Below are 24,139 nucleotides of genomic sequence, written 5' to 3' on the forward strand. Positions count from 1 at the left end.
TTCTGAGCGTCACCCGCAGCCCTGGAGGATACTGTGTGAGAAATAAGAAGGCAAAATTTAGTGAGCAGTACGGTGAATTCCCAGGGTGGTGACTGGCTTATCAGTGTGCAGGTGGTCACTAGACATTGGCTGTTGTTGTCAGCTTATTTATGACGGTTGGATGATGTAATTGTAACGATACATGGTTATATTTGACTCTTTTTCCCTTTCTGAAACCACATAAAATCTACCTTAAAAGGGGATATAGTGCTTTGTGTGCCTGGAAAAGACTTGATAAGGCTTCAGGTGAACTATAGTCTCTTTTCCCATGCCTGTAACCATCTCTCTCTCAGTCATTGTGTGGGTACTCAGCACTCTTGATGAGTCAGGCACCTGTGCGATAAGGGCAGAAGAATGCTCAAGAGTCAAACTGTGCAGGATAGTTGCAGACACACCATCTTCAGTTCATTCTTTTTGTGATCAAAAAGAATGTTACCCTCATTTTACAAAGGAGGGAATAGGCCCAGAGGGATTAAATCACTTTTCTCAGTTGGTAAGCAGTGGAGTTAGGATAGCTAGAGTTTGGATTGGGACCCAGGTACTCTGCTCCTTGACCTGTGCTTTTTGTAGGAAAGGAAACTCATAAAATTATGGTTTCAAATCAGAATTTCAGAGTTCATTAGTTTTAGTGTTTTATTTTGGGTGTAAGTGAGGTAGGGAGTAGAGCTTCACTAAATGCCTGGAAACGTTTATGGTTTGTAGAAAGTATTTTGTAAATTTAGAAGTAAACTGGAGGACTGCTCTTGATGCTAAGTTTATGCACAAGGAATGATTCCTGCCATTCCTGAATTTCTCCTGGGTAACTAATAGAAGTTAACTCTCTGGAACTTCTTTTTTCCTGGCAGCAAAGTTTGGTAAGTTTGCTGGCAAAGATGATGGCTCTAGTTTCAAAGCGGCACTGCTCTCTGGCCCTCCAGGTGTGGGCAAGACAACCACAGCGTCTCTGGTTTGTCAGGTGAGTGTCCTGTCCCGGAGTGCAGTTGGAAAGCTAACCCAGAAATGAGCATGTGTAGGAGATACATACACATGGGTGTTAGCATGTCCATGGTATATGTATTTTAACCTGTATATATTTTAACCTATGTATATATTTTGCCAAAATTAAACCTTTAGAATTTACTTTGGGGAGGCACCTAGGTGGCTCAGTCGGTTAAGTGTCCGACTTCGGCTCAGGTCATTATCTCACAGTTTGTGAGTTCGAGCCCTGCGTCGGGCTCTGTGCTGACAGCTCAGAACCTGTAGCCTGCTTCGGATTCTGTGTCTCCCTCTTTCTCTGCCTCTCCCCGTCTTGTGCTCTTTCTTTCTCTCTCAAAAATAAATGTTAACAATTAAAAAAAAAAAAAAAGAATTTATTTTGATTCTGGGGATATTTTTCATTTTCATCATTTTTCTTAATATTGGTAATTATAATAATAGGAATATTTACCTGTGTGCCAGGCAATGTGCTAAGCCCTTAGGTACATTATCTTTTGGGTAATATAAATAGGTCTTATAGACTCTGATGGATAAAGATATTTTACTTACTCTTGTAAGAATTCTCTGTATGAATATGTGTTTTCTTACCATGCTCATGTGACAAATGAAATGGGCTTACAGTGGAGGCTGGTGCCACAGTATGAACCCAGCTAGTCTGATCCTTCACTGCCGTGGGAGCCTGCCTTTGCTCCTCCCTGTGTGGCCGCCAGATCTAGACAGTGAGATGAGGAGACACTAGAGCAAACCAAAGTTCCTGTATCAGAATGGTGTGAGGTCATACGTGAAGTGGTATCAGAATGATAAAATGAGGGATAGTAAACTTGTTTTAAATTTATTACTGCATTTCCCAACCCTTATCCTATAAGCTGGTGGTTTTGTTGTGTCCTTGTTTTATGGACCAGATCATAAATATTTAGCTGGTATAACAAGTACATATTTTCTATTCTATTATAAACATTAAAAAAAACCAAAAATTTTTTTCCTAGTCTTACAATTGTGAGCATGACTCTTTTCTCCCTTATTATTATATTATTTTGGAGGGGAATTGAATTAACGCATATCGTAATGCTTATCAGTAGAATCAGTTTTGGGAAATGAGTCAGAATAACTTGATTTTCCACAGCTTGGAAAGATTTTATATTGGAATGGTTTGATAACGAATGCTTTAACTTTATCTTGAAGAGTCAAGAATGATTTTTGGTTTCTTTGATTCTGTATCTGATACTATAAAATCTTGGGATGGGTATATTTAATTCTTTATAGGATTTGAAGAAGCAAACCTAGTAATATTGCTTGTTCAAGTATATGCTTCTAGATTAGTGATTTATCAGCTGAAGTTTTAAGACCAAACTTGTATTTTGTGTATGTGTGATGCGTATGTGTATGTATGTGTGTGTATGTGTGTGTATATGTATTATATATATAATCTCAGTATTGTGAGGCATGCTATAATCTCATTGCCTTCATCTTTTTTAGCCATGGTTCCTTATGTCATTTTTCTATCCTCTTCATTCATTGCCTTGTTTTTTGGGGGGGAAGGGTTAATAATTTGCATTGTGATAGTAACAGTTTCCATATTTTGATTAGGAATTAGGATATAGCTACGTGGAACTGAATGCAAGTGACACTCGGAGTAAGAACAGTTTGAAGGAGATTATTGCTGAATCACTGAACAATACCAGCATCACGGGCTTTTATTCAAGTATGTGGGTATTTGAACTGTTTTCTTTGGTTATGTAAGGAAAACAAGTTCATTTCAATGTTTAGTAACCAGTATTGAACATAACTGTGTGCCAGGCACCGTGCTTAACTCCTGGGGCTAATGGTGGAACTTCTGTAGGACAACAGTTTCTCTTATATTCCCCCAGGTTTTAGCGGTTTCTGAGAATGTATTAAAATACATATATGGACTTGCTTGCGCATTTTGCACATAATTTTTAGAGGATTCACAGGTGAATCTTGTGAAGAAAGAGTAAATAAATAACTAATACAGTGTGACGAGTGAGGTAATAGATAGAGTCCTGTAGATGCAGAAGTGATTCTGTTTGGGGCATTGAGGAGAGCTACCAGGATAAGGGTGACACTTGTTTGACAGGTCTTGAAGGATGAGAGAGGATCCTTTGTGGTGGAAGAGGTCATATAGGCAAAGATAATAGCAGAGGAGAAGAAACTGTGAAGGTGCCACTGTGTTTCAGGCTGTAGTTGGTGGTCTGGTATGGCCAGAGTTTATGAGAAAAATAAGATGCTCAAATTACAGTCTAAATAGTGCATATTTAGAACCAGTGGTGGATATTGCATGGTCACCTGAATTCTTGGTACTTTCATTGGTAGAAAATCATTATTAAAAAGGATTTGCTCAGGAAACATCACTCTTCTACATGGCTGGTGGGAGTGTTAATATGTACTGCTCTGGAGAGTAGTCTGGCGGTATTTCTCAAAGTTGTATTACACAGACCCTTTAGCCTAGAATTTCTAATTCTTGGAATTTAGCAGTTGTGTTATATACATACACATATATATATATGTGTATGTATATATATATATATATGAATATGCAAAATGATATGTGAGAATATTCATTTAGTATGATTTATAATAGCAAAAGGTTGGAAGCATCTTCATATTTTATCAATAGATAGCAATTAATTATGATACATGTGTAAAGTAGGATATTATTAAACAGCCTTAAAAAATAAGGTGTTCTAGGGGCCCCTGGGTCGCTCAGTCAGTTGAGCATCTGACTTGATATTTTCTCAGTTTGTGATCTCGCAGTCATGAGATCGAGCCCCCTTCAGGCTTTGCGCTAAGCGTGGAGTCTGCTAGGGATTCTCTCTCTCTTCTGTCTCTCTCTCTCTCTCTCTCTCTCTCTCTCTCTGCCCCTTCCCCGCTGGTACGTGCACATGCTTTCTCTCTTGAAATAAGTAAACTTAAAAAAAAAAAGAGGTGTTCTGTATCTACAGATAAGAAACAGATCACTGAAACATATTGAATGATAAAACCAAGATGTATATTTTTATGCACACATGTTTTTAATATGTATAGGGACACCCTAGCGGGCAAAGGTAGAGGGAGAATTTCTTTTCATTTGCATATGCTTGTGCCTCTTGCATTTTGTACCATGGACCTATATTACCAGTTTGAAATGTTTTACATGGTTTTTATAAAGCAGCAGCATTTGAACAATTGCTATTTTTTTGTCCCATTTCATTGCTTCTCAACATGGGTCAGGTGGAGGTGCCCATTCAGTAAGCATGAAACATGCTGTCATCATGGATGAAGTAGATGGCATGGCAGGCAATGAGGACAGGGGAGGAATTCAGGTAATGAAAACCATGTATTTTTGCAGTTTGATTTTACTGTTGATTTTTAGTTTTTTTTTTTTTTTTTTTAATATTTAAAGAACTAATTATGCTGTGATAATTAAAGTGTGGTGCCAAGGAGGTTTTCAAAACCTAAAATATATACATTGTGTATAGTATTTTGTTTTTTTAAATAATTATTTTATGTTGTAAATTTGCCTTTCAGGAATTAATTGGTTTGATAAAACATACAAAAATTCCCATTATTTGTATGTGCAATGATAGAAATCATCCCAAGATTCGTTCTTTGGTTCATTATTGTTTTGATCTTCGTTTTCAAAGACCTCGAGTTGAACAGATTAAGGTACGATGATGGGAATTTTTTCCCCCATCACACTATCCTTCTTATTTTTTGGTCAGTTTTTAAAAATACCTGATAAATATTTAAAAAATGTTTGATTATATGAGTTAAAATCATTTAAGATTCCCCTTTGTAAATTTCAGGGTGCTATGATGTCTATTGCATTTAAAGAGGGTTTAAAGATCCCCCCTCCAGCTATGAATGAAATAATTTTGGGAGCCAATCAAGATATCAGACAGGTAAATTAAATATATATTATGTAACAGTTGCTGATTCTTTTGAATTAATGCCTTCAACTTTTCAGGGAGGAGGAGTAGCATTATTTTCTCACTTTGACCATGTCTTATTTCTGATTTCTTTTAGGTTTTACACAATCTGAGTATGTGGTGTGCACGAAGTAAGGCACTAACCTATGACCAGGCCAAGGCTGATTCTCATAGAGCGAAAAAGGATATCAAACTGGTAAGATAAGTTTCCATTTCTTAAGTACTTTTCTCATGCTAAAGCATTTCTTCTGCTTATATTAATAGTTATTATAGTTCCTTGACACACCTATAGAATCTATTGATATTTACAATAAGAAAGATGGCTAAAATGTTTCCAATTCAGATGAATTTTTCCTCAAGGGCTGCTAGTATATATTGTAAATTATGAGAAATGAAAGTTTTAAATTATACTCATGCTCCAGTAGTTATAAGATGGCCTTTTCAGGGTCCCTTATGTATAGATTTCATGTTTTGAAGTTTTGGAACTGTTCAGAATAATCTGTTTAAAATGGTTTATAATTTAATACCCTCTCTGAAACTAGAAGTCTGTATCAATTATTCTATTTCATGTAGTCAGTAGTCAGAATTTATTATTACAGCTAGAGCAATGATGAAGCAGTGTTTTTAACCCCCTCTCTCCCTCTTTTTTTTTCATCAATAAACTTTTTTAGGAGCAGTTTTAAACGGTTCATAGCAAAATTTAGCACACGGTGCAGAGACTTCCCTTATATCCCCTGCCCTCAGGCTCATACCACCTCTCCCACTGGCAATATGCCCCACCAGAGTGGTACCTTTGTTACAGCTGAACATGTACTGGTACATCATTATTACCCAAAGTCCATAGTTTACATTAGGGTTCTTTCACTTTTGATGTACATTCCATGGCTTTTGACAAATATATCATAGCTTGTATCCACCATTGTAGTATCACACAGAATACTGTCACTGTCGTAAAAATACTCTATACTCTGCCTGTTCATCCATCCCTTCCCTGAACCCCTGACAGCCACTAATCTTGTTATTGTCTCTGTAGTTTCATCATTTTCAGAATGTCATATAGTTGGAATCATACAGTATATAATCTTATCAGATTGGCTTCTTTGAATTAGTAACATGCATTTAAGGTTTCTCCATATCTTTTCATGGCCTTATTTTTGTGCTGAATAATATTCCAGTATTCCAGTGTCTGTATGTGTCACAGTTTATTCACTTACTGAAAGACATCTGGATTGCCTCCAAATTTTTAGTTATGAATAAAGCTGATGTAAAGATCCATGCAGGTTTTTTTGTGTAGTATGTTTTTAATTCATTTGGGTGAATACCAAGGAGCACAAGTGCTGGATGGTATACTAAGAGTATATTCACTGTTGCAGAAAGATTGACAGTCTGTCTTACACGTGACTGCACCATTTTGCACCCCTACCAGCAGTAAATGAGAGTTCCTGTTGCTCCACATCTTTGCCGGCATTTAATGTTGTCAGTATTTTAGACATTGGCCATTTTGCTAGGTTTGTCCCTCCCTTTTTTTAGGGCCCATTTGATGTTGCCCGGAAAGTGTTTGCAGCTGGAGAGGAGACTGCTCATATGTCGCTTATGGACAAGTCAGATCTCTTTTTTCATGATTATTCAATAGCACCCCTCTTTGTCCAGGAGAACTACGTACATGTGAAGCCTGTAGCTGCAGGGTGAGTGTTCAGAGCTAGTGAGGGGTAGAATTTGTATCCTCCAGATACCTGGGAGAGAGGGGTCTGAGGTATGGACAGTGCTGTAATCCAGACTGGTTTATTTCTGCAGGGGTGACATGAAAAAGCACTTGATGCTTTTAAGCAGAGCAGCAGATAGCATATGTGATGGTGACCTAGTGGACCGTCAGATCCGGAGTAAGCAAAACTGGAGTCTTCTGCCCACGCAGGTAAGCATAGGGCTGTCCTTAAAATGCAGACTCTGCTTTACTTAAAGAGAAAAAAATAGCTTTTAGCTCTTGTAGCTATTTGAAATACCAGATAAACATTATGGCTCTTATGGCAAAAATACAGTCTGTTAGAGATTAAAACACTCTGTGGTCACTATTGTCTATTTCTTAAAAATTGCCCTATTTTTCAGTGTTTCAAAATGTTTTTATGTAAATGGACCTGTAGAAATAGGAACATTAGATTCTGGTCATAAATAAGATGTTAGTCAAAAGTGTTACTTGCTCTGTTTTACCCTAAGAATCCCATTTCTTTTTTGTCATTCTTGGCTCTCCCAGATGGTTGCTAAGTAGCTCCTACTTAAAGTAGGATAGCTAGAGCAGATCAGCAGCCACTTTTCTGATATGTGAATTTTTTTTTTTTTTTAACGTTTGTTTATTTTTGAGAGAGTGCAGGTGGGGGAGGGGCAGAGACAGAGGGGGACAGAGAAGCTGAAGTGGGCTCTGCACTGACAGCAGTGAGCCAGATGCGGGGCTCAAACTCATGAACCATGAGATCATGACCTGAGCTGAAGTTGGACGCTCAACTGACTGAGCCACCCAGGGGCCTCTGATATGTGAATTCTGATTTTCTTCATCATTGCTCAAGAGGCAGTTTTATATTCAGTACGTTATCTGGGTTGTGGTAGCTTCTACTCAAAACAGAATTTTGCAGACTGTCATAATTAAGAGTGTTATTTGTTCTTGAGCTTTGCATATTTGTACTGTATTATTGGCCTGAGTGATAAGGGACTTCCGGAAGGCTTACTCTTGTCTTAATCCAACCTACACATTATCTGAAAACAATAATAAAACAATATTCATTCTGGATATAAAGAATCCCTTCTCTTATGTTTTAAAAGTGTTCATTTTTTTTAAAGTTCATTTATTTTGAGAGAGCATGAGCAGAGGGAGGAGTAGAAAGAGAGGTGGGGCGGGGCAGAGGGAGGGAAAATCCACCCTAATAGTGTGAAGCCTGACTCCAGACTCCATTTCATGAACTGTGAGTTCATGACCTGAGCCAAAATCAAGAGTCAGACACTTAACTGACTGAGCCACCCAGGTGCCCCAAAGTGTTCATTTTTTAAACTAATAATTGTACCTTCAAGATTTTATCCTAAAGAAATAATTTGAAACATAGGAAAAGCTTAATGTACAAAAATATTACATTAGTTTTGATAGCGTAAGAAATTGGAGAAAATCTCCATGTCTGGCAATAGGAGAATGATTAATTATGGTAAATACTTTTGATGGAACATTATGTAGTCCTTAAAATTATTTATAAAGATTGTTTAATATGAAAAAATGCTTATGAGAGTCTATTACTAGAGTAAAGCAGGATACAAAATTTATGTATAATTCCAACTTTAAAAAGTATGAGTCCTGGATCTAGAAGATATTCAAGGATACCGTTTTAAAAATCTTTTCTCAATTTACTTGATACTCTATTCAGTTTTCCATGTCTTGATTCACCTGTGCTATCAGTAGTTTATGTTAAAGGTAATCCTATTCCTCTTAAAGTCTTTCCTGTGACATTGACACAATGAAGTAACTGGTATGTTGGGATCAGTGGTTGAGAAGCCTGAATGAACTGGCAAGATGGTCTCTCTGAGGACCATGACGGGTTTTGGACCGATCTGTTGTTTTCTCTGGGAGAAGTTTGCCATACCAACAGATGAGAGGCAGAGGGGAAGGGTGTGATGCCCTGGAATTAGGTACCTGGGACAGCGTTGCTTCATTTGCCAGAGACTCCTTGGAAGCTGGCAGCTGTGTAGGAAGCTCTGTACTGAATCAGATTTTGGACTGCACTTTTTTTTTTTCAGGCCATTTATGCCAGTGTTCTTCCTGGAGAGTTAATGAGGGGGTACATGACCCAGTTTCCTACCTTCCCAAGCTGGTTGGGGAAGCACTCATCTGCCGGCAAACACGATCGTATTGTACAGGACCTAGCACAGCACATGGGTCTCAGGTAAGTGCTGTTACTCCATGTCTCCATGATTACGCCATGTGTTATCAGTGTGCACATTTAGGACAACATAAGCACAAGATTTGGGCTTTAGTTTATTTTGCTGCAACTAGATAAATGATCCTGGATAAGTTCCTTACAGTTTGTGGACCTGAGTTTTATTATCTATAATCAGTATAACAATTGTTTTATCACTTAAAAGGATACTTTGGAATTTAAACCCAGATGGTAAATGTGCCATAACTTTAAGATAAATTTTAAAGCTCTGTAAATCTGAGGTAGTGCTACTATTTATTACTGACTATGCCTATTACTAGTAGGCGTACGTAATGTCTCAGCTCCCAAATAACTTCATAGGAAAAAGGGGACTATTTAAATAAATGAACTAGTTTTTACCTCCCTAGTAGGAAACTGACCTGGTCATTTAGGAGAGGGGACACAGTTTAGCATATAACAACAGGAGGCAGACATGCAGATGACTGAAAACAAATGTGTTTGGAGAAGTTTAATGAAGTTCAAAAATTCTTGTTATTTGTTTTGTTAAAGTTTAGAAACTTGGAAAATGTGCAGGTGCACAAATATTAAGTGAACCTTAGGAATTCATTTGTAACCATGAAGAACCACTTGAGCAATCTTATTTCTCTCTCTGATCTCTGGAGGGAATATTAACATGGGTCCACTTTTTTTTGTAAGTTTATTTATTTTGAGAGAGAGAGAGAGAACAGGAGCAGGGGAGGGGCGGAGAGAGAGAATCCCAAGCAGTCTGCACTGTCAGCACAGAGCCCGATATGGAGCTTGAACTCAGGAATTGTAAGATCAGGACCCGAGCTGAAATCAAGATTGGAATGCCCAATTGACTAAGCACCCAGGTGCCCCAATATTGGTCCACTCTTAACTTTTGTTTGAAGTTGAGCTGAAATAGTTCCTTTCTTCTGGTTTTGTAAAATTCTGTGTTCCCTCTTCATAGCCTTGGCATGGGTCTTTTATTTGCCACTCTTGTATTAGTTTCTATTTCTGCTATAATAGATTACCAAAACTTAATGCTTTAGAATAATATAAATTTATTCTTCCCTTAAGATGGGAAATTTGTCAGGGCACCTGGGTGGCTCAGTAGGTTGAGCATCCAACTCTTGATTTTGGCTCAGGTCAGAGCATTGGGCTCTGCACTGGCAATGCGGGGCCTGCTTGGGATTCCCCCTCCCATCCCTCCCTTGCTCACTCTTTCTCTCAAAAATAAATAAACAAAAAAAAAGGTGGGAAGTTTGTCCTCAATTATCTGGGCAGGTCCAATGTAATTACAAAGGTCTTTACAAAAGAAAAAAGAAATGGAGCAGTGTCAAGTCAGAGAGAAAAGACATTTTTAAGATGATACATTGCTGGCTTTGAAGATGGGAAGAGGGACTGGACCATGAGCCAAGGGATGTCAGCGGCCTCTAGAAACTGGAGAGTCCTGTTTTCCCTACTGCTCTTCTCATTGATCAAGTGAGGGGCCCAGCTGTCAGCTCTTTTCCTACTCCCTGCACTCTGCTTTTTAAAGGTGATGCATCCCTGTACCCTGGGGGTGTCCGTCTTTGATGCCCTCACCATATTCATGTAGATGGTGAGCACTGGACTTCCATTTTGTTTTATGGCTGTGTTTTTTGTCCCCTTCTCCCATTAGACCAAATATTTCTGGTGGTAGGAACTGAGGCCTACCCATCCAGCAGATAAAATTGCTCAATAAATGTTTCTTCATGAATCATATACAGGACGTTGTTATTATCAAAGGACATCTACAGTGCATTTCACAATTTTTAAAGTAAATTAGGACCTTTCTATTTACCTTGGTTAAGTCATTGAACTTTTATAGATCTCAGTTTCTCTTTAAAAATGGAAGTGCAATTTTATTATTAGTTCTTATTGGGGTTATACATGCCTTTGAGAATCTGAAAGCTCTTTGGTCCTTATTACCCCCAAACTGCACTAACGTACAAATAATGTTAGGGGAATTACAGACTTCTGAGTTTATGAACCCTTGATTTAGGAACATTAAATGATACCTTTAGACTTTTCTAGAGTTATTTCTGTGATTTCTAGTAGAAGGTAACAGTGCTGTAACAAATATAAGAAAATACTTTTGGAAAAGGTTTCATGATTTTCTTAGGCACTGGAGCTTATGGGCTCATACTTGTCTTCAGCTAACTAGTGTGCCTGGTTATGGAAGACTGAATCTAGAGGAAATGGGTGAATTTAAAATAAGAGTTTTTGGGGGCGCCTGGATGGCTCCGTTGGTTGAGTGTCCAACTCTTGATTTCGGCTCAGGTCATGATTTCACGGTTCGTGAGACTGAGCCCCACATCAGGCTCCATTCTGACAGCACAGAGCCAGGTTGGGATTCCCTTTCTCTGCCCCCTCCCTTTCTCTCAAAATAAATAAATAAACTTAAAAAAAAATAGGAATTTTTGGGATTCTTTGCCTAGGTAGTAAAGCTCTCGTGGGACAGGGTTCTAGATTTCTGATCAAGAAAACTGTGGATTCTTGTGATTCAGACCCAGTTTACCTGAAAGCAAGAGCAGGACCCATTAGTAATTTTAAAATTTTTATGGGTTCTGAAGCCCAGCAGCTTTTGAGGTTTGTTGTTTGAAGTATGCATACATATAATTGTCTGGTTTGATGATGGTGGTAGCTGGCTTGGAAAGATTTAGATTTAGATTTTGTTTTGTTCAGCTATTTTCTGTCTTTGAGTGACAGTATTTGAGTGAGTGACAGTATTTGAGAGAGAGAAACTGTCATTTCATGATAACATTGTAGTTCTCAGCAAATCAGAGACTTTCTCCCAAAGCCTTCCCCTCACCAGTGTGGACCACCTTGTGATTCTATAGGGACGTTTTCTGCAGTTTTCTTAGTCTGGGGAAAACCCTGCTCTAGAACTAAGGATTTCAGAGTAATAGTACAGTACAAGGAAATATGAGAGAAACATTCATATGTAATTTTGCATGTTATAATCAGAGATCAAAAGGTGCTACAGACCCTCATATAGGAAGTAACAGTGGCACTTGAGGTAGGAAATCTCACTGCCTTTTACTGATGCATTTAAGATTTGGAACTGGGAATGAGTAATCTTTGGCTATAAGGAGTACATAGAAATGTTTTTGTTGCCTAGGCCTTAAGAGTAGATTGGAAGTAGAACCTATGTTTGTTTGTCATTCACTGATTCGAGATAAGTAGTAAATTCCCTTTGAGCACACTGGTGTGTATCCATTACCCTGATGGTGTAGTGCTAGGCTTTCCCTATACCGGCTGGTAAATAGTAGACATTACATTGGGCATTTTTAAAAGTGGATTGAACTCTATCCAGCACATTATGACTTGAGTTGGTGGTGGTTTGCCATTGACTATAGGTATCTCTTTTGTTTTGGTTTAAGAACTTATTCCAGCAAAAGGACTGTAAACATGGATTATCTGTCACATATAAGGGATGCACTTGTACAGCCCTTGATCTCCCAAGGGGTAGAAGGAGTACAGGATGTTATTGCTCTTATGGACACATACTACTTGATGAAAGAAGACTTTGAGAATATTATGGAAATTAGCAGCTGGGGAGGCAAACCTAGTCTCTTCTCCAAGTTGGATCCCAAGGTAAATTGTGTAACCCACTCGTTTTCCATCACTTTGTGATTACCAGGCTTGTACTAGGACTATTTCAGAGATGTTGTAGGTACTTTAAAAAGGTTTAATTTTTTTCTTCTTAAATGTCTTTTGCTTCTTATGGCCTATGCTTTCCAAAGATACTATTTGCGTGCACTATTAAGAATGTACTTCTGGATTTGACCTTGTAGTTTGTAGTTTTGTCATTGCTTTATGCTGAGTGGAAAAGTAAAACGTGAAATCTCAGAGGCAAATCTAAATATATTCCTTATGGGGGGGGTGTAGATAAGCCTGGGAAAGTAAATAAGACGGTGGTAATACATTATGAAAAGAAGCAAGTATTTATGGACTGAGGATTTTTATACTTTTTCTCAGTCTGCCTAATGTATGAATTTAGTATTTATCATAGTTGGACAATCTGTTATGTAATAATGTATCCCCTATTTTTTTTTTTTTTTTTTGTATAATGAGCATGAAAAAACCAAAGTGACATAACATGAATTTGTAATATCCAGTACCTTACACACTTGTGCCAGTTTCTTGGTGCCGTTGTAAAAGACCTATTTATTCCGTGTGGCTTGCCTTCTCCAGAATTTTGATCTGACTTTATGGTTATGAGTTAATTCTCACAAGAGATCTCCATTGTTTGAATTCAAGGAGTAATTCTACAGTCATGTTTAGAAGCTTCAAGTTAAGACTTCAAGTTACCTAGTATTTTGAAGTAACCACTGTCATGGTAATTTATGTATTTTGTGGTAATTAAAGACCAACTTTAACTTGTACTTTATTGTAAGTCTTTTTTGATTTGATTCACTGCTTCTCACTTTGTAGAACTGTGGAATGCACTGAATAGGCAAAAATGATGAGTTACAGTTTTTTCTTTTCTCTGCCTAATGTTCCCAAATACTGTTTCTTATTTTTTTGAGTCATAGGCTCTATTAAGAATGTCATGAAAAATATGGGACTTCTTTATAGAAAAATGTATATACATATACTTACATGAACTTGCATAAATATTTTGCAGAATACTTCAGGGGTCTTGCAGAGTCTTGCAAAACTATTTGAAAGGTTGTTTGGCACTTAGATCATTAACCAACTCCCTCGGTTCCTTTCCTATAGGTGAAAGCAGCGTTCACAAGAACCTACAATAAGGAAGTCCACCTTACTCCATATTCACTCCAGGCAGTGAAGACACCCAGACACAGCACAGGCGCATCACTGGATTCTGAATACAGTGAAGAGTTAAATGAAGATGACTCTCAAGCTGATGAGAAAGACCAAGATTCTATGGAAACTGATGCAATGATCAAGGTAATATTTTAAGCTTCAGACAGCAAATGCCATGATAGTCCCTTAGTAGTTTATCTTTTCTTGTGTATAACTTGCCTTCTGAAATTATTCAGGGCCTATTTAAGTTTTTGTATTCATTACACTGAGTGAGGGTGGAGAAGGTGTAGATTTTATTCTTGTAAACAGTCAGCTATTTATAATAGTGTAAGAGCCAGATAGCAAAAAAATAGGCCATCATATTGATCTGATCATCATATGCCCTGTTAGAAAAAATACCATTTTTTATTTGGCCATTGGTGTGTGCTTTACCCTAGAGACAGATTTTTACAGATTAATCAAGAAAAACATTTTCAATGAAACCATCTCTCCCTTCTGTTTTTTTGTGTTTTGCAGTAGCCATTGAACTGCCTATAGAATTTTCCTCAGAATAAAACATCCTTGTGCTAGAAAAGATTAAAATCATTTATGGCATCAGCCCACTGTTTACCATTGGCTAAGACAAAGGAATGTAGTCTGTGTTCTTTTTTGTCCTTAGTGTGTGTCATTCTTGTCCCTCATTTCTGGTTTGTATATGCAGGAGTAGGAAGGTGGCCTTCTCCGGTGTAGTTCTCTAGTCTTGTGTAGACATAAGAGGTTGTCTCCCTCTCTCCCCTTCTCAAACTGAACGTGTTTAGATCTCTAATCTGAAACCAAAAGAAAAGGAAATTCTTCATTAAAACGTTATCCTATTTGTATTGCCTGCTCATTTTGTCTTTCCTAAATATACCTATGTGCCAAATCCAAGAAATTGCATGCCTGGGTAACATATCTTAGTTCTAGATTCTAAATAGCTTTTCGGTAGTTGAGGGCTTCAGCTAGCCATTTCTTGGAAGTAAGCTCGTCAGGGGTAGCAGTAATGGAAGATGTTTACACTCTTTCTTCTTACTAAGCTGCAGGTAAAGATTTGCTTTATTGTAGAAATTAACGTATTTCATTTCCTCATGAATACAGCTATTAACTATTTTGTGCATTCTTCCCTCCCAACAGAAAAAGACAAAATCTTCAAAGCCTTCAAAATCAGAAAAAGATAAGGAGTCCAGAAAAGGAAAAGGAAAAAGTTCAAAGAAATGAAACTGTTTTTCACTACTGACAGCCACTTTTTACTCACCCTGTTGACCAGTCTAGCTTGTCTAGAGAATGCCTTGTTTTTTCCCCAAAGGAACCATATTTTAGCATAATGGGGCAACTTGGTGGTCCCATTACAAATAAATGGTGGTACTGCTAGAAGGATGTAACCAGTAGGCTAACATACACCTCTTATAGAGGTTGATAGGACTGCTTGGGTCCTCCACTGCCCCCTGTCAACTATACGTGGGCTTTGGAGTCAGATTTTAGTTAACAATAATATGCCTGGAAACATTGGTACTAAGGCAACTTTTGTAGGCTTAAGAATTTATCCTAATGGCCTTTATAGGACCAATGCTGATTTTTTTTTAAAAAGGTAGTTACTATTATGTGGTGAAATTTTGTAAATAAATCGTAATACAAAACAGTCACCACCTAGAACTGGGTATTCTTTGTACATTGTCAAATATCTTACAGAATATAAATGAGAAATAAAAATGTTCCACCTGATACATGTACAAATTCTTAAGAATGTCATTGTGTACAGTAAAATAGTATGTTGGTATATTACTTTGTTAGTTTGCAAATCATCGGGTAAGAAGTTAACTATATTTCTCACTAACCAGCTATGTGAAATAGAACTTTGGCAATTACTTCCCAACGCGATTACCTCTTTAAGTGCCAGCCATCTCTCTGTTTGTGAATAGCATGTCATGGAGAGGCCTCTTTGGTATTACTAGAAGATATGGGGGGCTGCAAAAGGATTGCCACATTTTTATCCTTCTAGAGTCTCAACTCATCAGGTTCACACCAGTAGGGTCTAAGGTAATCTCACTCTGGCTTGGGACAAAATGAACCCTGATTTTTGTTTACTTTGTCTCTGGGAGATCTGGTTCTGCCCTATGACAGACTCCACAGACTGGACTAGAGTTTTAGATTGTACCTGTAACTGTATTTGTTGAGGAGCTCTGAGGCTGTGGAACTAGCCTGGAATTTAGTTGTCTAAATTTTGTCATTTAAAAAATTTTGTCAGTAAATGCTCAGAGTTATGTGCTAAGAGAATTATAAAATTAGGATACTATTTCCTCCCTTTAAGTAATTGACAGTCTGTTTGGGAGGTGAAACAAAGTTCTTGAGACATTTAAAGTGTATTTAAAAATGTTTTTCATGTAGACTAAATTCATTATGGGAATAAAACATTGCCTTAAGCCTTGCTCCTCTCTGTTAAAGCCCAGCTTGAAATTTGCGCTCCAGTGAAGATATCCTTGGTTGACGACTGCCTCACCTTACTTGTGGGGTGAGCATGGCTTTCTTACGCATATTCTTCCATTTCTAGTGCTTTTTGTCTGCCTACTTGTTCTTTCCTCCCCAGGAAAGGGAGTATATTCTCCTTGCAGCCAGAAAAAAGAATAGTGTCCTTCCCTTGTTTATTATGATTTTGTTATTAATTCTAAGTGCTCTATGATTGGCATAATCAGTGTATAAGATTACTTTTTTTTTTAGAATTAGAGATTGTAAATACGCTCTTTAAAATATGAGATGGCAACATGGATCTGCTGGAGCTACTTGATGCCACACATCTTTGCAGCAAACTGCATGCTTCTTTTGAGATCCATTGAGGCTTGGCCATTTTGGAAGCTATAACAAACTACTGTGCTTTATCCTTCATCCTGTTAAGTTTTGGCAGTCCATTATTCAGCCTCTTGAACTTATTAACAAGGAACAGTGATTTATGTACGAGGAGTAGTGTCTTCCTGAATAAGTTCTGGTGTAATTATGCTTATTAGTGAATGTTTAAGGCTCATAACTCCCCAAATATAATGTGCTATACTCTCACAGATCCCAGGTGCCTATGGCTCTTATTCTTCTAACTTTACAACATCCTTCCAGTGATAATGGGAAAACAAGGGGATGATAGTGGGTTTAATGATAATAACTTGTATCACTTAGTAAAACATTGGCTTTACTTGGCCCATTCTCTGGCCAGCCTTTGTGGGAGCAAGAACAGATCAAAACGTTGGAGGCATCATGCATGTGGATACTTGGATGCAATAAAACATCACTGACCCCCCCATGGGGTCTACCATAGGCTCATAGGTGCCACTGGGTACCTTTGTAATGCTCAGGATGCTGGCGCCTATACTGTAAAATCCTATCATCTGAGACAAAGTGAGGCTACATGACTCATTTCTGCCAGCTGCTTAGACTTTGGTGACATTAGCCTTGGGTGGCAAGGAAGGATATACTGTTGTAGGAAAAATACGGGGTGTGTGTGATAACGGGGAAGATTTTGAATATATCTTCAGGAGAAGTCCAGTGATTTAATTTTGTGAAAGAAATTCTACAGTATGTGGTATAATGACTCAGGAGATAAAAGCTTATGGTTTATAGTTTGATTCTTCTAAATTGGTGTTTTTATTGTGAGACTGATTCTGCTAAATAGGCTTAAGCTTAGTTCAAACTTTTAACTGTTAATATCTGTGCTGCCCACACTTCATGATGTTCTGCAAAGCTGTCTTCCTTTCTCCCTTTAATCCAGGAAAACATTACAAATATCTAGTCAACAATTTTATTTTAAAGGAAATATTTCAAAATATAAAAGTTATCAAAAAGTTGAATATTTACAGTTATGTCATAGGTTACTATTAACAGTGCAGAGCATAGAATATGTAAGACTTTGAAGAGGAACTATGATAAACATCAAGGTTATATGTCACTGTTTTGCCACTGTACAATGGCAATTGTACAATGTCTGTGACCTGGAGAGTCTTTCTTTTTTCTGTATCCAGCAACCACACAGCCTCCTGTAGAAAAGTGCTATCTTTTCAGGAACATTATATCTAGAAAAGATAAAAAACCCCACATGTCTTTAGAAGCGTTTCAGGTAACTGTGGTATGTAGTAATAAAGCTATACCAAAGAAGTTTTTGCTCATTTCTGGAATGTGGAGCAAGATGACCATATTCAAGTTAGAAGCCTCTGGTCTATAATCCGTATTGAGTTTAAATCTTGGCCTTGACTAAAAATTGTACATGCAAGCTGTCGAACTGTTATTACAAAGTGAGGGTGCTAATAACAGCCACTTTACTCAGAAGAGTGGGGAAATGCAAGGAAAGTGTTCAGCAATCTGTGAAGATTTTCCTGAAACGAAATAGTTGTTAATGGTTCCTCGTCTAAAAGGAGTCCATGAAGTTGCTGCTTCAACCAATATTTATTGTATGATAAGACATTTATAATGACTTTTTCAAAAGATGGTGCATAATCATAACTTACTAAAGCATATCTGCAAGTATTTATGAACCATGGTCTAAGGCTCTGCTTTAATCCATGGATAGTGTCTGGAGAGAGTCTATGTAGGATTATTAAAAACATAAGCAACATCCTACTTTGGCAGAATTGCAGATTATCTTCTTCCAGATAATAGTTACAAACCTGGGACAGACTATTCAAAGGCACTGGAGAGCAACCAACCAAGAGCTGGTAGAAATTGGAAAGATGCCAACTCTTGAAAGAAGAGAAGGCTACTGGGTAAAATTCATCTTTATATGCCTTTGCACCTGAGGTTAAGTCCATGAGACAACCATAAAGTCATCGTCTTACTAGCTTGTAGAGTTGAGTTAAGAGAACAGAGTTTGGGCCTGCCAGAACTACTGAAATGTGAGGGAGAATATCCTGAAAAGAGTATTGCCCCCTAAATCTGCTTATAAACTCCATGTAAACCCTTGAACTTCACAGGCTCAGAAGAGACTCTTTAATGCTGGACTGAAAGCATAAAAACTGAGGGCTGCTTATAGGATCTGAGGACCTCAGTACTCTGAAGGTAAAGGATGGAATCCCACCAACAAACAGGCTGGACAAAGACACTGAGCCTTACATGAGATTGCAGCTCCAACCAGTTGCAGCCTTGTGAGACCCTGAACAGAAGACTCTGCTAAGCCATGTCTATCCTACTGATAGGCATGTCTTTTCCCACAGACACAGTGAATGTACAGCTGCATATGGAACAAGTCGTCTGAAAGAAACTGATTCCTGCATATCAGGTGAATAAGAAAAAACCCACATCAAACTGGGTAGGAGAGGGTCAGAAAATCTTGACATTAAATTCCATCGCCAGCATGATGACACACAACCAGGAGGCAACTCACAACTCCCAGCTTTTCCCTGAGGAGTGAAGCGTTTGGACCCATGTTTGGTGCCCTCACTTTTAAGACTTCTACACTAGAGATGGGCCTCCAAAACCTCTAGCTTTAATAGGCAATGAGACTTGTATCCACGAGACCTATAAGGACATAGCAAACAAGAAAACAGTCCAAAATAAGATCACATGGACCCACTGTGGCTAATCCCCCATGGCCCAGCACAGAGGCAGCAGACTGAAATGCACCCAGTCTCTCTGTGCAAAAGGCCTGCTATCTTAAAAGCTTTGGCCTGAGGGACAGGCTTCTAATTTAACACATACTTACGGGCCAACTGCAACACTCTCCGGAGGCTAGCATCTAGGTTCCGAGTGACATTCCCCACTGTGGGATACTGACAGGTCTTGGCATACCCTCAACTACTGGGAGCCACTAAAAACAAAGATGGTAGAGCCAGGGCAGTGGTGAATAATTAGGCTCCTTTCCTACATGAGGCCACTCCTTCAAGACTGGGAGAGGTGGCTCTTTTAGCTAATGCATAGCAACCAAAACAGAGTCAATGAAAATGAAGACACAGTAATATGTTCCAAACAAAAAAAGAGATAAAACCTCACAAAAAGATCTTAACAAAATGGAGATTTTGCTTGATCTCCATTAGGTGATTTATGTGATAGTTTACAATAATGGTCATAAAAATAATTCATGAACAAAGTGAAAAAAGTACCAAACAAATCACAGACTTGAAGACTATAGTTTCTGAACTGGAAAATACAATAGAAAGGTTCAATGACAGACTAAATGAACAGAAAGGATCAGTGAACTTGAGGATAGGTCAATGAAACTCATCTAATCACAGCAAAAAGATAAAAGAATGAAAGTGATTATAGCTTAGCTTAAGGGATTTATGTGATAACATGAAGCCAACCAATATTGATAATCTAAGGGTCCTAAAAGAGAAGAGAAAGAGGGTGAAAATTTCCCTAACTTGGAGAAAGAAATAGACATTCAGTTCTAGGAAACTCAGAGTTTCAAACAAGATGAACCCAAAGAGACACCAAGACATATAATTAAATTGCCAAAAGCTAAAGGAGAGAAACAACTTGTTACACAAAAGGGAACCCATAATACCATCAGCAATTTTTTTAGTAGAACCTTTGCAGACTAGGAGACAGTGGCATGATATATTCAAACTGCTGAAAGAAAAGCAATGCAACAAAGAATACTCTACCTGGCAATACTGTCCTTCAAAACTGAAAGACCGTTTTTTCTTTTTCTTTTTAATATACTTTATTGTCAAATTGGCATACATACAACACCTAGTGCTCATCCCAACAAGTGCCCTTCAGTGCCCATCACCCACTTTCCTCTTTCCCCCACCCCCCATCAACCCTCAGTTTGTTCTATTTAAGAGTGAGAGACCATTTTCCAGACAAGGAGAAACTAAAGGAGTTCATCACCACTAGACCAGCCTTATAAGAAATGTTAATAAAGGGGCTTCTTTACGCTGAAAGTGCTGATTAAAAAATCATTTATTCTGTGTGTGTGTGTGTGTGTGTGTGTGTGTGAGAGAGAGAGAGAGAGAGAGAGAGAGAGAGAGAGAGAGAGAGAGAATCCCAAACAGGCTTCGTGCTATCAGTGCAGAGCTTGGTGCGAGTCTTGAACCCATGAACTATGAGATCAGGACCTGAGCTGAAATCAAGTTGGACACTTAACCGCCTGAACCACCCAGGCACCCCTGAAAGTGCTGATTAATAAGAGGAAAGCATATAAAAGTGTAAATATGAATGCTTAAAGGTTAATATATAAATTCAGAATAATCTTATGTTGTAATATGGTGGTGGGTTAATCGCTTACTAAAGTAGTAAAAATAACTATAATGACAATAATGGACACCCAACTTGCAAAGATGTAAACTATGACATTAAAAATAGAATGGGGGGTGGGGAGAGTAAAAATGTAGAGCCTTAGAATGTGTTTGAACTTGTTATAAACATAAAATAGACCAGTTTTATGTAAGCCTCATGGTATCCACAAAGAAATGTCCATAGTACATACACAAAAGATAAAAAGAATCTAAGCATACCACTATAGAAAACAATTAAATCACAAAGAGTAGAAGAAGGAACAAAAGAGTTACAAAACAGCCAGAAGACAATAAAAATGTCAGTACGTCCATATCTATCAATACACTAAATGTAAATCGACTAAATTCTCTGATCAAAAGAGTGGCTGACTGGATTAAATAAGTAATATCCATTTGTCTTGCTGCTAACAAGAGACTTACTCAGTTTTAAGGACAGAAGCAGACCGAAAGTGAAGGAATGGAAGAAGATATTCCAGGCTAATGGAAACAAAAAGAAAACTGGAATAACTTTACTTATATCAGATAATAAAAGACTATAATAAGAGACAAAGAAGGTCATTATATAATGATAAAAATGTCAACCCAAAAGTGGATATAACATTTGTAGGTATGGGCTTAACATAGGAACATCTAAAGATATAAAGCAAGGGGCAGCTGGGTGGCTCACTTAAGCATCTGACTCTTGATTTTGGCTTGGGTCGTGATCTCAGTTTGTGAGTTTGAGTCCTGTGTTGGGCTCTGTGCTGACAACACGGAGTCTGCTTGGGATTCTGTCTCCCTTTCTCTCTGCCCCTCCCCTGCTCAGTCTGTCTCAAAAATAAATGATATTCATTTATTCATTAAAAAAAAAAAAGAATAGGAGTGCCTGGTTGGCTCAGTCGGTTAAGCAACTGATACCTTTTATTGGCTCAGGTCATGATCTCACAGTACATGCTATCAACACAGAGCCTACTTGGGATTCTCTCTATTCCTGCCTTATGTGCGCGCTCGCTTGCTCTCTCTCTTTCTCAAAATAAACATTAAAGAAGTAAAAAAAAATAAAGATCTAAAGCAAAATTCACAGATCTAAGAGAGAATTAGCAATATAGTAAGAGTAGGGGACTTCATCCCCTAACTAGATCATCCAGACAGAAAATCAGTAAGTAAACATTGCACTTACCAGACCTTTACAGAATATTCCCTCCAAGAAGAATAGACATTCTTCTTTTTTTTAATGTTTATTTTTGAGAGAGACACAACATGGGTGAGGAGCAGAGAGAGTGGGAGCGGGGAGACAGGGGATCCAAAGCAGGCTCTGCACTGACAGCAGAGAGCCCGATGTGGGGCTCAAACTCATGAACCATGAGGTCATGACCTGAGCTGAAGTCAGATGCTCAACCGACTGAGCTACCCAGGCACCCCAGAATAGACATTTTTAAGCACATATGAAACATTCTCCAGGAATGATCGATCGTAGGTTAGGCCACAAAAACAAGTCAATAAATTTAAAAAGACTGCCATCATATCAAGCGTTTTTTCTAACCAAAACAGTATGGAACTGGAAGTCATTTATAAGAAAAAAAATGGAAAATTAAAAAATATGTGGAGATTCAACAACATGCTATGGAACAACCAAGTGGGTCATGGAAGAAATCAAAAGAAAAAAAAAATACCCGGAGACAAATGAAAATGGAAAGATAATATACCAAAACTTATGGGATGCAGCAAAAGCAGTTCTAAAAGGGAAGCTGATAGCAATAAATACCTATGTCAAGAACAAGAAAGATCCCAAGTTAAACAACCTAACTTTATATCTTGGGGAACTAGAAAAGAACAAGCTAAGCCCAAAGCTGAGATAGGGACTAAAAAGAGTAAAAAAGAGCAATAAAACTAAGCTGGTTAAAGAAAATAGACAAACCTTTAGCTAGACTTACCAAAAGAAAAAGAGAGGACTCAAATAGAGGAGATATTACAACTGATAAATATAAAAGAATAATGGGAACTATTATACACCAACAAATGAAGCAAACTAGAAAAGAAATAGATATAATCCTAGAAACATAGAATCTTTCTTACAAGACTGAATCATGAAGAAACAAAATCTGAACAGACCAATTACTAGAAAGGAGATTGAATCTGTAATCAAAAAACCTCCTAGCAAACAAAAGTCCAAGGCCAGATGGCTTCACTGGTGAATTCTGTCTAACATTTAAAGCATTCACACCAGTCATTCTAAAACTCTTCCAAAAAATCAAAGAAGAGGGAACATTTCCAAACTCATTTTATATGGCCAGCATTACTCAGATATCAAAACCAGACAAGGATACCACAATAAAGGCAATTACAGGCCAATATGCCTGATGAACGTAGAATACAAAAACCCTAAGCAATCTATTAGCAAACTGGCCTCAATAATATGTTAAAAGTATGTTAAATGTGTGATCAGGAGGGATTTTATTCCAGGGATACATGGATAGTTCATCTACAAACTAATCAGTGTGATAACACCACATTAAGAAAATCAAGAATACAAATCATATGATCATCTCAGTAGATACAGAGAAAGCATTTTGACAATATTCAACCTCCATTGATGATAAAAGTTTATACCAAGTGGTTATAGAGGAAATATACCTCAACATAATATAGGACAAGCCCACAGCTATCATCATCCTTGGTGGTTACAAACTTATAAAGATTTTTCCTCTAAGATCAGGAAGAAAATAAGGATGCATATTCTTGTCACTTTTATTAAACATAGTACTAGAAGTCCTAGACAGAGGAATTAGGCAAGAAAAAGAAATACAAGGCAGCCAAATTGGAAAGCAAACCAAAGTGTCACTATTTGCAGAAGATGTGATACTATATATAGAAAACCCTAATGACCACTAAGGTGTTAGAGCTAATAAATGAGTTCAGTGAAGTTGCAGGATACAAAACGAATATACAAAAATCAGTTGCATTTCTATACACTCATGATGAACTATCAGAGATTAAGAAAACAATCCATTTACAATTGCATAAAAAAGAATGAAATACTTATGAATAAATATAACCAAGGAAGTGAGATACCTGTACATTGAATACTGTAAGACATTGATGAAAGAAATCAAGGACACATAAGTAGATACTGTGCTCACAGATTGTAAGAATTAAAATTGTTAAAGTTTCCATACTATCCAAAACAATCTACAGATTCAATGCAATGTCTATCAGTCTCCAATATTTTTCACAGAAATAGAACAAACAATCCTAACATTTGTATGGAACCACAAAAGACTCTGAG

The 24,139-nt window shown here is 37.7% G+C and overlaps 2 protein-coding genes across 5 annotated transcripts in view; one reads left to right on the forward strand and one right to left on the reverse strand.

Moving 5' to 3' along the window:
* The window catches only part of RFC1 (replication factor C subunit 1), a 79,697-nt gene extending 62,982 nt beyond the window's left edge, over positions 1-16,715 (forward strand). The window contains exons 14-25 of the mRNA XM_019413987.2: positions 885-994; positions 2,602-2,716; positions 4,243-4,334; positions 4,540-4,677; positions 4,818-4,913; positions 5,038-5,136; positions 6,471-6,625; positions 6,735-6,852; positions 8,712-8,857; positions 12,259-12,472; positions 13,601-13,792; positions 14,798-16,715. Coding sequence (XP_019269532.1) covers positions 885-994; positions 2,602-2,716; positions 4,243-4,334; positions 4,540-4,677; positions 4,818-4,913; positions 5,038-5,136; positions 6,471-6,625; positions 6,735-6,852; positions 8,712-8,857; positions 12,259-12,472; positions 13,601-13,792; positions 14,798-14,881 — 1,559 coding nt within the window. The 3' untranslated portion in view covers positions 14,882-16,715. The remainder of the gene's footprint in view (positions 1-884; positions 995-2,601; positions 2,717-4,242; positions 4,335-4,539; positions 4,678-4,817; positions 4,914-5,037; positions 5,137-6,470; positions 6,626-6,734; positions 6,853-8,711; positions 8,858-12,258; positions 12,473-13,600; positions 13,793-14,797) is intronic.
* Positions 13,919-24,139, reverse strand: part of WDR19 (WD repeat domain 19) — a 113,275-nt gene continuing 103,054 nt past the window's right edge. For 2 of the 4 annotated variants that reach the window (XM_019413964.2, XM_019413961.2), the window contains one exon: positions 13,919-14,454. In XM_019413964.2, the coding sequence (XP_019269509.1) occupies positions 14,442-14,454 (13 nt within the window). In that variant the 3' untranslated portion in view covers positions 13,919-14,441. Of the gene's footprint in view, positions 14,455-17,430; positions 17,716-24,139 lie in introns of those variants that run through there. The other 2 variants (XM_019413956.2, XM_019413974.2) reach the window with 1 other exon arrangement.

Source organism: Panthera pardus, unplaced genomic scaffold (assembly GCF_024362965.1).
Source record: "Panthera pardus isolate Hobbes unplaced genomic scaffold, ASM2436296v1 HiC_scaffold_13, whole genome shotgun sequence".
In the NCBI taxonomy this organism is placed as follows: domain Eukaryota; kingdom Metazoa; phylum Chordata; class Mammalia; order Carnivora; family Felidae; genus Panthera; species Panthera pardus.